Below are 14,073 nucleotides of genomic sequence, written 5' to 3'. Positions count from 1 at the left end.
GTGATAAGTAAAATTTCATTTTCAAGTGATATCTACATGTACTTGACAAGCACACAAGAAGCAGTTTTCAGTTATTAGACCAGTCAAAAGGAAATTAAACACCAAAAACTTCCTCATCTGGAATGCATATCCCATTCATGATAGTATGTTTGTTTACACACATATAGTACATATACACACATGTTCGGCAAACACATATACACATACTTATACATTATACTTACATAGGAAACACACATGTACATATTCAAATTATGCATACACAACACATACACTCATATATACAGCTCATACACATATATTTACATACAACACAAATACGGAAGCACATACATATACATATACATAGTTCCACATATAAACATACATATATACAACATACATATGCATGCACACATGTACACTAACATATAGATACAAATACAGGATATTATAAATATATTTAAGACCAAGTAAAATGGAGAAATGGAAGAGTCTAAATATTTCAGGATGACTATAAAAAGAGGACAGAATAGATTCTGTGTTGTAGAAAGTTCGTTAGTTAAAATTATTATTCCTTCTCATACGTGGCTGCTTGAAGAAGGGAAAAGGGACAAGAGTTATTAAACAAATTGGAAGCTCTGGGGAGTGGAGAAAGAGGTAGGAGAAAGAGAAGGGGGAGGAGAACATGAGTGATCAGGAAGTTTAAGTTGATGATGAATAGAGGAAAGCAGGAAAAGATATACTTTAATAGAGGACACCACTACAGGTTTAAAGAGAAATCAGGCACTGGGGAAATGTCCAGCAATCTACAAGGATGACCCCAACTAAGAATCTAAGCAATAGTGGAGAGGATGCCTTTAATGCTCTTCCCCGATAATAAGATTGACAACTACCTTATATGCCATCCTAGAACCTTCATCCACTGGGTGATGGAAGCAGAGGCAGACACCCACAGTTAAACACTGAACTGAACTCCTGGACACCAGTTGCAGAGAAGGAGGAGTGATGAGCAAAGGGGTCAAGACCATTCTGGGAAAACCATAGAACCAGATGACCTGAACAAGTGGGAGCTCATGGATCCCTGACAGGCACCTGAGGAACTAGGGCCCCGAATGTGGGTGCCAGTTCAGAGACTTGGGCAGTCTAAGGGGCCTCTGGTGGTGGAACCAGCATTTATTGCTAATGCACAAATGGATTTTGGGAACCCATTCCCCTATGGAAGGATACTCTCTCATCCTAAATATAAGGGGGAGGGCCTAGCATCTGCCCCAAATTAAGTGATAGGCTTTTATGTTTCCCCCATGGAAGGCCTCACACTCCCTGGGGAGTGAATGGGGAGTAAGATGGGGAAAGGGGGTGTCAGTGGGGGGCATTAGACTTTGGCAGGGAGAGGGAACTGTGATTGATATGTAAAATAAGATTGTTTCTTAAATAAAAAAGTAATAATTCTTCTAAAGATCATATACAAAAAATGTGTAGACAACAATGCCATGAGATGTGATACCATACGTTTCTAGTTCGTGGGAGAGAGAAGTTCTTACTTTACTTGCTGTTTGTTGATCATCTCTTTAACTTGTAATACTATATTACCATCTCCAACAATAGATCTCAGAGCTACACCAGGAGTCTCTGAGCATGACATCTCAGCCACATCACTTTGCAAACCCTTTGTTTCATCCTGGTATTAGGACTACAATTAATTCAAGGCCAGAAGCTCATTCTGGAACTTATCTGTAGTCTGTATGGGTATATAAAGTGAACCAATATTGTTTGTACACCCATGTAAAGTGTATATAGCATGCCCTTAACATAGATACACTGTGTTTACATGAATATAATTTCAATGATAGCACAGGAATATTAACATCACAATTAAAATTCAGAACTCATTTGTGATGTGCATGGCTATTCCCTTGTTAGTCTTTGCCCATCCTTTCCTCTTTGTCTCCACATCTGGACAGGCTGCTAAGAAAGTCAATACTACATCTGCATATTTAATGCTAATGCAGAATGTCTCCAGCTACACTGTCACCACAGATGACAAATTTCTTCAGCCCCAGTTCTCAGCAATGGTTTACCCAGTCCCTGGCTTTGACCAAGTATGCTGGATCTGCCCACAGCCACTCTGCTTTCATGAGTTGCTGTATAAGGCCAATACTCCCAATATTGTTTTGGTGTGGGCATTTTCATCATTCCCAACATCTGAATAGGATGACCCAAAACACTTCAACTGGGAGAAAAAAGAAAGATACAATTGAGGAAAATTAATTCCACCCTTTTAAGTACAATTTAAACTGTGAGCCAAAAATGTAATGTGGAATCATGCCTTCATTATTGTTGCCGGACATGGAATTCATACATCCCTTTTGAAAATAAGATGGATTCTTGCAGGACATAAATGCAAATCGTCCTTCAAGATAATATCTCATAATTACTGTATTGAATAATTGCCTCAATCATACAAGTACAACAGAATCTTTTTTATATATCTAACTGCTACATGTGAAACACCCACATGTAACAGTGTCTCCTAAGAAAACCCTAGGCCACAGTTCTCTCTTTGTGAGAAGCTTCAGAACAACACACTGATGTAAGTTCCCGAGTTTTCTTCAAATCATGAATTAATAAATTGGCAGATCAGACTCATGTTCAACAACCTCCCTTGGACTCACACCTGCCAGCTCTCTACAGAAATAGAGTTCAGAGGTTTTAGCAACACCTTAGTTTCTGTTTGCTTTATTCATTTTCAACCAAAAAAAAGTTCCTATGCCAGTGTGTTTGACACATTTAATTCTCTACTACTTTGGTTGATCGCCTGAATTCTCAGCAAAGTGATTCTTTGTCAAGAGCAAATGGCTCCAAGGGAAACTCCAGGCTCTTGTCCCATTGAAGAATCTACTTCCTTTAGTTCCTGTTCTTTGCTCATTCATTTTAAAGCCAGGGCTACAATTTTTATAAACACTTTTCCATCTTCTATAAATGTGTGCATATTTCAAATGACTAGCCATTTTTCTTTTTTGTTTCAGGAAAGAAAGGTAAAGATGTGAGAAAATAAAATGGATGGGTAAGTAAACATCATGAAACTCCTCACCGCTTTCTCCTTGTGCAAAGGGTACAGGAAAACTTTGTTTGTTTTATTAATCATTTCATTTTAAATCAAAGAAGCTGCACGAGACAACTGGAGAATGTCAGCAAGGACGACATGACAAAGAGGCTAATCGGCTGGGGTGTGCTTATCCCACCAAGGAGAGATGAATGGCATAAACTACCTTCTGGGGATGGAATAGCTATGCCCAAGCAGGTCACCCACTCGGCAGGCCACACTCTGATAGTGAGAAGAAGGATACAATCGGTGCATAAAATACTTCATAGTGCAGTAACATATTAACTGTTTATGAATCATGTTTTTATTAGAAGATAAATATTCTCACATCAAGTGGCTTATCTTATGCTGCTCAAATGAAAAACCATGAAACCTATTGTGAGACTTTTCAGCTGGTGGTGTGGTCAATCAATCAAATGACAAAGAAACAGCGTGTTGTGACTTGTAATATCAAAAAACAAACAAAAAAATCCCTGTTTCTTTAACCTAAAAGCATAACCATGACAATTTAAATGTCACACCCTCCATCTCCCTTCTCCTGTATCTGATCTTTTAAATATGACTTCCCCTTTCTATATATCTTTGTCTTTTATAAGAGCTGCATTTCTCCATTTTCTGGTCTGAGTTTGCAGAAGCAGCCGTAAGAAAGTAAACAAACTTGGGAAAGGCACCTGGCTGCTCATGCCTTTTCACCCAGCTTTGCCTGACCGTGCAGAGCAGGGCAATGTTGCACATGGATAGTTACCTTCTTGATGGTCTCCAGCATGGACCTCCCTCCCTGCCAGGGCTTCGAGTTTTTTCTGATACAGGACAAGCTTGCCATGCTGTGCCACTTCCGGTCCTCCAGCTTCTTATGGAAAGCATTTGCAAGGAGAAGCACCGTGTCGTAGATGTAAAGGTTAGAAATCTGGAAAGACATTATACAGTGGTAAGGAGACCCTCACATGGAGAGGAGACAGCTCTGCCGTTCTCTCATGCCATCCATGCTTGCTTCACTGAGTCATGTACCAAGCAGAAAGTTTCTCTTTTCGTTCCTGAGGCTATCTTGCCACTGGGAACAAGGTCTATCTAATTGTATACCTCAATTGCTCTCCAAGATTACTTGGTTATGAAAGACAAGATTAAGAAAGAGCAGCTTTGGTACAGGCAAGGATACTGTCAGTCTCGGTCCTTAGAAAATCCCCTGGCCTTCATTCCTCTCTGAAGAGGAAGACATCTAAGAGATTCAGACCAGAAGAGACACCGAGTAATAAAGTTTCTCAATATTTCAAGTTTCTATATTTTGATTATTCATATGGAATCAACTATCAATGTTTCATCAACTCTCATCTTCCATGAGTGCACCGGACCCAAAGTGAGAAGCAGTCACTTTTGTGTGCTTTTGGAGAAGTCTGTATTACAAAGGACAGCTACTGGTAACATTTACAAACATCAGAGTGCTGTACTGATACATAGACACTCTGACACACTGTCAGGACAAATGCATTGAACCAACCCATAGCCTGTGCAGGTGTGTGTATGATAACTTTTGTCTATAGTAACCACACTATTTTTTTCTGCTGAGATTGGTAAATGAATTATAGCTGAGTTTTCCTCCAGAATATACTGCAATCCTAGAGGAACACTTACCAGGACTACCATCCACACTATCAATTAATTGCTAAAGCTGCCTAATTTAAAAAGTACATCAGAACTTATTCAGGAATAATGAACATGAAAAGAGGTAAAAAGCCAATGAAAACTGCAAATGCTACATTACTGCCTCTCAGAAGGAAAACTTGATATTAAATAAAATTAAGCAAGAGATGACTTGATAGAAACTAACTTCACCTTGAAGCACTCTGGCTTCCTCAGGTTTTGAAGTGTCACATCATCACTGTTTATCTTTATGGTTTTTTTGAAAACCAAGGAGAGGCTATGTGGATTGTCAGTGATTGTAATTAATCAAGAAGAAAATTCACTATGTTGTGCTTGCACATTACAGAATGCTGAAGAGATCCAACCATTGGGATAACTAGAGTTTGATGCTATGCATAGCTATTAGACAGAATGTTCCAATAATGCCTTGTGGGTTTCCTTTCACATCTCAGAGAATCTTTATGCATGTGTGTTTGATAGCCATCATTTTATGTATGACTTTATAGTAGATGTGGGGATTTCTTTAAAGAGGTATAAAAAATCTTATGTGTTACATGAGACTGAAGTATTTCTTATCAGGAAATATAAGGGTGGGCTGTTGTTACAATCACCCGCCACATGTAATTATTTGAGGAGCTAGGCTAGACTGACTTAAATCTACTATGAATGAGGTGTGAGATCTGAAGCTAAAACATATGAATCCAAACTTATGTTAGAAGAACATTGCAAGGATCAATATGAAATTTTGAAGCACATGAAAGATGAGTGGATCACATCCGATAAAACATGGAAATCTTTTGACAGATTTCTCAAAATAACTTGCAATGATCTGCCCTTCCCAGCCTGTCCTGGACCACTCCCCACATCCACTTCACAACTTGTCCTGGACTACTATGCCGACTGTCTTCCCAGCCCGTCCTGGACCACTCCTGACACCTGCTTCCCATCCTATCCTATACCACTCCTCACACCTACTTCCTCCATCTTCATCTATATTTGCTTCTTCCTTTTCTTTAAGTGTCCATGTGAGATGGTCTGACAGAATGCTTCCATGTGCCTTTTCTTTCCCTGAATTGTTAACTCCCTTCACATTCTGTTCAAAGGTTACACTGTAGGAGACTCCTTCCCCAAAAGCCCTTCAGTCTGTCTGATGATGTAGGCATTCCTTTAAAAATTAACTTATTTCATGATGGTTTCATAGAGGAATCTGGTAATACCTGGTCCCACTAGTGCTTCCACACTCCCTTATCTTTCCATCCTGACCATCCATCCTCTTACTGCCCTCAAGTGCTTATACCATTTTTGTTTCTTCTTTGATTCACTGGGTTTAACCAGGATGACGCTCCTATACATGGTATGAGGCTATCTACTGAAGCAGGAGAAGCCATATCAGTCCCTGAAGACAATGACTTCTCTCCCCCTGACTATCTTACAGAGTCATTCTTTTTGTGGCTCTAAGATCACTCAGTTCATCTCTCTATTAAAAACTATTGTAGTCCTAAGTTTTTTTCTAAAGTTGTGAATAGAGATACATGCGGTATGCCCTTTCTTTTCTTTTTACTTTTGTTATATCTGTCTATCATCTATCTTTATCTCCTTTTGATGGTGACATAGGATATATGTTTTCAACCCCTAACCACTTCTCTCCATGTGTCTACATTGCAAACAGCTGGCCCAGAAAGGTGTCTTGACTTTTTCTGACCTGTTAGTTCCCCTCGTCTCTTTCTTCTTCCTCAAGTAGGTACCCATTTTTCTTTGAGTCTCATGTTCTCTCAACTCCTTTCTAACACAATTACTGATCTTAAGGTCACTTTCTTTATGAGTTCTTTGACTCCTCCCACACCACGATGCCAGCATTTTAAAAGGTAATTTCAAGCTTTATATACACGTATAAACATGTGTATAAAACCTTACCCTGGAATAACTGTCTGAAAATACAAAAATATGCTTCCTCTAAAAATCTTTCACTCTAGCATCCATTCTTCCATAACTGATTCACTGATTCTTTAGTTTTCCTGCCACAACACTTGTCCTCTGACACCAGCAAACCTCCAGGAACCATCTGCCACTTGCCCTGAATTACCCTCTGTCCTTCTGTTGATCACTGCTGGGTACAGTTTTTAGGCTGCTTGCCATGACACATCTCTTCCTTTGTCTGTCTCTTGTTTCTCCTTTCCACAAAAAGTTTAGTAACTAGAACTGACACAGTAATGCAGATGTGAGCTGCCTAGGAGATAGGAGTGGGAGATGATCTCTCTCTTGATCTTGGCAAAGTGCTTTTGACACAGAGTCCGAGACTGTATTAGAGTAGTTCATAGCAGATTTGACTTGTGCTGTAATCATATTGAATTTGCCTTCAAAGTAATGATTTTGAGGAGATGTCAGATCAAGGCTCTTCCACCTAGATTTTATGTAATTGGCTCTAGAACTACATTATTTCTATGGAATTCCAACGTTAAAAATTACTACAAGTCAATACTAACAATTTTGACGTTGCTTATGCAATCTATTAATCTTTCTCTCATATGTTTATATCTTTTACAATTTTGAGCAAGTGTAGATTGTCCCTTGGAGAATTAAGTTGGAGGACAGAAGCTTGTGAATGACCATGGAGAGGTTATTTGCCCAGTCAAGCATGAAAGTTCTGATTCCACACTTCTCAAACTGACAGTAAAGGAACAGCTGGTGGCAGACTATGGACAACAGAATGTACTCAGTGCCACAGAATTCATTTAAAGTATATTCTAGGTAGATCAAATCTTTTAGATTTGATAGACAAATGCAGGGAATTCCATTTCCCTAGGTGACAAAGAGAAAAATATAGTTTGGTTGACAGGTTATTTGGAGTATTTTAATTTTATAAAATCTTTAATTTTATAACTTTTTAAAGTAACTATATGATAACATTTTTAGCACTTGAACTTTTTCTACTCACAGTGGACTGCCGTTTTAACCTTAGGATTGATAATGTCTGAGTTTTATCTACCTTGCTGCACTTTTCTATGTCTTCCCTAGTATTAGCTGAAGAAAATTGCCAAATATCACATAAACTCAATATGTAATGATTAACACTACTAGTCCTCCAACATATTAAGCAGATTAAAAAAACTATTCAAAAAAGTTTATTTTGACCTTGTTTGTTATAAAGAAGGCCCTATTTCATAGGTAAGATACACAAAGTATTTACTAACATATTCTAAATTATAAATTTAAAATATACTCAGTATTGTAGACTATGAAAATTTAGTATGCTAATCTTACAAGAGCTGCTCTTTGTTTTGAAAACTGCAATAGTAAGTCTGTCTCTGGATCTTTGATCCTTTTGCCACAGTTTCTCTTTTAGTTCTAAATTACATTATAGTAGTATTGTAATTGCATCTGCTATGTGACTGATTACTCTGTACCTCCTTTTGCCATAGTTTCTCTTTTTGTTCTAAATTACATTATAGTAGTACTGTAATCTCATCTGCTAGGTGACTGATTCCTCAGCAAGCCTTGCTCAAGCAAAGAGGTGTACCCTTAAAATCTCCAACCCTGTGTGTTTCCTAACCCACTTAAGTACTCTTTATAATGACTTTTGCTATTGCAAAGCCAGCTTTGTATTACTAATTGCATTCACAACCTTAACACTATCAACTGGAAGACAGTTTTTCTTGGAAAAATATAGGGAGCCTTCTTTTTTTTTTCCTTCTCTTTATTAGCACCTAAACTAACAAAGCCTCAGCATGCAGGGAGGGCTGCTTCTCTCAAACTCCTTTGTTCACATTGTCCTTGTTACTTATTTTGCAAAGTCAGCTAATCTTGGATTACTCTGTTTTTGATTACTAATTTAAGGTTCACGGGATTTGTCTTTACTGCTTCCAAAACCTGTCTACTCTTTCTAAATACATTTTTAAGGTAATAGCTAGGAGACCACCACACAGGTCCATGGTTGCTTATCTTCTCTCAGCATGTAGATCAGCATGATGTAGAATTCAATTTCTAGCTTTAGTGAGCACCTGAGCCCTATTTGCACACTTGTATTCTTAGGCACTACCTTTAATTGGACACTGCAGAGCTCTGAGATAAAAATCCATCTGCGGTTCCACTCACCTGCATTGTTACAGAGCTGAACTGAGTAACCCTCCTTTCCTAAGATGCTCACCACTCCTGAACCATCTATCAGTGGGAACCTAGTGAGAACTTAATGCAAAGGAGCATTTGGTCCAGTCACTTTCTCTAACTACAAGGAGATAAAGCTTTCGACCTAGGAAGGGCTGAGCACCAATCAGGTCCTCTGCTGTTTTTGGAATGCTTTAAACTTAAGAGCCGGAAATACATATTCTTAATTATGTAAATTTTCCCAGATAAAAAGAAGAGGGGAAACGGCAGTCAGGATGTAGTACATGAGAGAACAACAATATCAACAACAAATGCAAACCAAACACAACAACAGAAACAAACAAACAAAAATAACAGAAATAAACATCAAAAAATTCTGTCAATTTTTAGTAGAATTCTATTATTGTTTTTTTCTCCTTCACCCTTGGATTTGAGAACAAAATGAAAAAATGGATAAGCAGGGGTTGTGGTTCTTTATAACTCTTGTCTATCCACTAAGCGTGGGGACACACAGAGAGAAATTTAATTGTTCTGTGAGTTATACTGTTAGGCAAAGCACTTGAACACTTTATTGCTTTCCACAAAAGACAGTCCATGAGGTTTCTTAACTGCAGCTTAAATTTCCAGCTACTTCTTTGGACAAGAACAGCTTTTAATATTTCCTAATTTTCTAACATAATTACTTTACATTTTCATTCCTACTATTTTCATACCAATTATGCTCACAATCAGTTGTGACACAAAGAATCCACCACAAATGAAAAATTAACAGTGGCACTAACATTTAGACAGGCATGTTAAGGTTTCAGTGTAGCTTATGATAGAAGAGGCTTAAGCTAAGCTCCTTTAACATCCAGTAAGGAACCATGGATTTAATACCAATAAATATAAGGAAATTCTAGGGTAAATGGCAATCTTCTAAACAACCTGTAAATGAAGGGGGGAAGGGCTGTGGAATTAGCTATCAAAGACGTGGGATATCATGGGAAATAAATAAGGTTTCCCAAGGTTATATTGTATTTCAACATAGTTCAAACACTTCTAGGTAGTAAAATATTTCCTATACTAAAGATTTTAAGGGGTTACATTTCTGTAATATATGATATTTTCCCGATTTGTAAAATCTATGGTGACTAATCTTTGGTGATATCACATAACCCTTTAAATATTCTCAGGTGCTAGCATGATCCTACTGTAGTACACATAGGGTCTGTTGTATCACACAAGTCTGTTTTTTTCAGTGAGGCCCTTTACTAACCACGTGTAAATGAGTGTGACAAATTGATTCTTTCTTCCTCCTGTCTTTTGCTTGGCTGGAGAACTTATCCAGGCTCCCTGCTGCTGGTGCCTGCTCTCTATGATACTAGCTTCCAATTGACAGACCTCCAGTACAAGAGAAAAAGATCTGATAGGATTATCCTTCAAAACGAAAAGAAATTGGCTCTGCGTGAATTGTCCAAAGGATAGCCTTGTGAGTAATTTCGCGAACTTGGTGTTCTCTGATTCAGAAATATGGGTTTCATCTGAAATGCTTTGTGGATTTTGGACAGGGAAGGTGCCAGTGTCTCTTGTGTGAGCTGGGGAGGGGCACACAGCACCACAGCACTTTTTGAATTTTAAATAAGAATTCTTTTTTTAAGTTGAAGTTCTTCAATCTAGAAATTCTTTTGAAAGAGAATAAATATCTGTCTTTTATGCCAAGCATTTCTATTCACTTAATACTTTGAAGTACAGCTTTGGGTGTCAGTCACAGTCCACGATTCAGGAAATGCCTTGTATCTGCTTACTTAGAGGGAAGTAAGATTTACATATTGTGTTTTTATTAAGAAAGTGTGCATTATTTTCAACAATAGGATCAAAGGAATAAAAGACAAAGGCTTTTTGCACGGGCACTTAAATGCCAGGGGAGGGAACCTGCCGAAGAACAATAATGCATGCCATCCCTGTCTAGTGTCACTCAGAGATATCATCCCAGGCTCCTAAAGATGCTCCCTGGGAGACACTCCGCCCTTGGAACACACCTCCATATTCTGCGCGAAGGGATCCTTGGGATCACACAGTGTTGAAGAGATTCGATGGTTGCCACGGAAACAGCGCTGACTTATATTCTGAGGGACAGGAAATGTCTGGCGAATAATTGTTAACCTTCCAATGGACCTTCTGACAAGTTCCTGGACATCCATGTCATTTATTTCCTAAAAGATACGAAGGAGAATAATTAGCAAGTTCTCAAATATAGTAACAGAAACGCAAAGGAATTGCTGAACTGTTATTTGGAGGTACAAAGAAATCTGTTGCCCTAACACATCTGCTTCATATTTAACCAGCATTCAAGTGAAAATTAGGTGCATTTAGCAAAAAGATGAATTTATTCACATTTGTTTTCTGTTGCTTTAAATTATGAGCATGGATGTATAAACAAGTCTACATGGACCATGTGTCTTAAATATACTTTATTAAAAGCAATTTAACAACTGATTATTCTGAAAATATAAGAGAAAAATATTGACAGTTCACAAAAACAAGATTCAAATATAGCTTATGATTAATTAATAGTTTTCAAGATATTTTGTGTACCTGGGAAGGGAGATGAAATGTAAGAAGGATCCATGTGGTTCTTAGCAAGAAAAATTGAGGTTTTTTCCAAGAACTAAGCAAAGGCATCAGAAGGAAACACTGTTTTAAAATGTCTTTGTACTGATGTCCCCATATGTTGGAAGGAATGGGTGCTCAACAACTACTAATGAAAGAATTTACCTCTTGCTGTGGTTGGTAAATCTATGTAGAAAGTTCTGTTGATTAGTATGGAGTGAACCATGTCAACAAAACCCAGGGCTATGTAAATGAATTTGACCTTGTATGTGTGCTTGACAAAGTCTAAGAAATGCATCCTCTATTCCCTTCACCTACATGTCCCTATTCCAAAATTAGATACAATAATTAGGCTCAATAGCAGACACTAAAATAATAAAAAAATGATAGCTTCATATATACTACTGTCTTACTTGGAATTAGAGCAAAAGTGACAAACACAAATTTCAATTTCCTGGCAGTCTTTGCTAAAGCAACGTGTGCTGCATCATGTCCACTGGAAAGTTTTGAAGCCAATAAAGCTTTTGTGATGCATTGATTTTTGGTGTGAATCAATTCTTATGCAATGAAAATAAGTGATTTGACATGGTATGAATTATTAACTGTGGTGTGCATTCCTGGATATCCAAGGAACTAATTTTCTTCTTTTCTCTATCATGTCAATTATAAGTTATAATTCTTTGTGGCATGTAAGCCAGAGAACTCATTCTTTCTTTATGTTCTTTATGAAATATAGGCTTTTCTAAAACTATAATGTCCCCTGCCATCAACTGTATCCACAGTAATATCAGGAAGTTCTAGGCGATTAATCCTCAATGCACCATAAACAATGGTTCTCAGCAGGTTAAAAGCCCTCTTTTCCCTTTAGTCTGTGTCATTTCATTGGCCACCTAAACTTGGTCTGGGAAAATTTTAATTTTCCACTATCTTCCCACAAAGCAGAAGTAAACAGTGTCTTGTCAATTCTACTTTAGTACTTGATACAAATAAATTACAACATTTTAAAAGTGGATTAATATCAATATTGTTGCTCCATATTGTACAGCCAGGAAATTTCATCTAGAAGGTAGTAAAAGATACAGTGATTTTTAAATAATAATAATATATTCTACTTATTTCTTAAGCAAATAAATAGTTACCCAAACTTGACAAACACTACCATCTGCATCATTACCTCACACGGTGATGAACTACAAGCCAGCATACTAAAGCTAAAAATCTGCAGATAATGGACTCCTATTTTGTATCAGGCAAAATCCTAGTTCCTTTGTCTAGTATCTCAATTTCTGCTAAAAATGACACTGACTCACTGTTTATTAACATTTTATAAATAAGAACCAAGGAGGTTCTAAGCTCAAAGCTCTTCATTTAGATTATTTTTATTCATGTAAGAATTTAAAATGTCACAAGAAAAGAAATGAAATGTGCACTAATTATATAAGAAGGCAGAATTCCTTACAGGAATCACTTAGATTACCATTGAAGAATAAGAACAATGAAGATAAGAAGCACACAGTATGTCAGCATTTAGTGACTGATAGTTTTAAAGTAGTAAGATCCTCTGTCTGAAATATCTCCTAAGACCCTCCATCTAGAGACAAACTCTCTTTTAGGTCTGTCTCCAAACCCAGAAAGGGTTGGTTGTTATCTAAATGTTCCATACGATGAAGTTCTCAATTATTTAACTTCAAGTAAATCTGAAGAAATGCCAACTGAGTAGAATATACTTTGTATGTTATTATTTGAGGGAAGAAAATGAAAGTAATTTTCTGGGAGGAAAGAAGCTGCCATTCTGTGGGAAACTAACTGTCTCAAACATTTTACTTCTAATTTTAGTTTTGACACCTGGTCTCTAAAATGGTTTCAGGGTGGTGTCAAGCTTCATCAAGACTAACTTCATTTGCTTAGAATTTTCCTTTGTTCTCCAAAAGGTGCATTTCCACAGTAGCAGATAGGAAGTCAAATAAACATTCAATGACAAATGATCAGTTAATCTAAAACAGAAATCCTTTCAAAACAGTAAAAACAAATTCCCTTAGTGACTGTGTTGAAGTATCAAACTCTTGTGCAAACAAGGTCTTTGTTGCTCTATTCTTTTTTAAATGCCATTTTAATTGCAGGATTTTGAAAGCAATACCATGAGGAACTAGTCTATGAAAAAGTACTGTCCCTCAGCATGCCAAATGAGCTAATTGATTCCTATAAAGGGATACTGAAATATTCTGATTGAAAATACTACTAAGAATCAGAATTCTAACATTGCTTTTGTTGTCTTTGCTTGCATATATTGATGAGCATACAATTAATACTTCAAAAAAAGCAAATAGGTGTCTTTTCAGTTTTACTTCTTTAGGAACAAATCGTAAGATTTTTCCAAAGGCTAATTACTCATAATCAAAATTATTGTGGTGAATTAACATATACAAGTAATATTCACTTTACACTAATAGTTTAATGTAACCTGGACTCTCAAATGTGTAAAGCCCACCATGGGAAAAGTTACCTAATAAGAACACAGAAACAGATATTGCCCAGAACAAATCCTTTGGAATTTAGTCATTTCTGAAACCTTTAAGTAGGTCAACTTTAGGGTGAAATTAACAAAAATTGGGCAGGTGGAAAGACTTTCAGTAGCTATCAAATCAGTTGACAATCTG

General features: G+C 37.2%; 1 protein-coding gene across 2 annotated transcripts in view; it reads right to left on the bottom strand.

The window, feature by feature from the left end:
• The window catches only part of Grid2 (glutamate ionotropic receptor delta type subunit 2), a 1,423,232-nt gene that overhangs the window by 597,172 nt on the left and 811,987 nt on the right, over positions 1-14,073 (bottom strand). For both annotated transcript variants that reach the window (XM_040738819.1, XM_005076058.4), the window contains exons 6-7: positions 10,846-11,019; positions 3,831-3,992 (exon numbers count right to left, since the gene is read on the bottom strand). In XM_040738819.1, coding sequence (XP_040594753.1) covers positions 3,831-3,992; positions 10,846-11,019 — 336 coding nt within the window. The remainder of the gene's footprint in view (positions 1-3,830; positions 3,993-10,845; positions 11,020-14,073) is intronic.

This window comes from Mesocricetus auratus, unplaced genomic scaffold (assembly GCF_017639785.1).
Source record: "Mesocricetus auratus isolate SY011 unplaced genomic scaffold, BCM_Maur_2.0 Super-Scaffold_100676, whole genome shotgun sequence".
In the NCBI taxonomy this organism is placed as follows: domain Eukaryota; kingdom Metazoa; phylum Chordata; class Mammalia; order Rodentia; family Cricetidae; genus Mesocricetus; species Mesocricetus auratus.
Note: the sequence above shows the minus strand (reverse complement) of the source record. Positions and strands in the feature narration are given on the sequence as shown.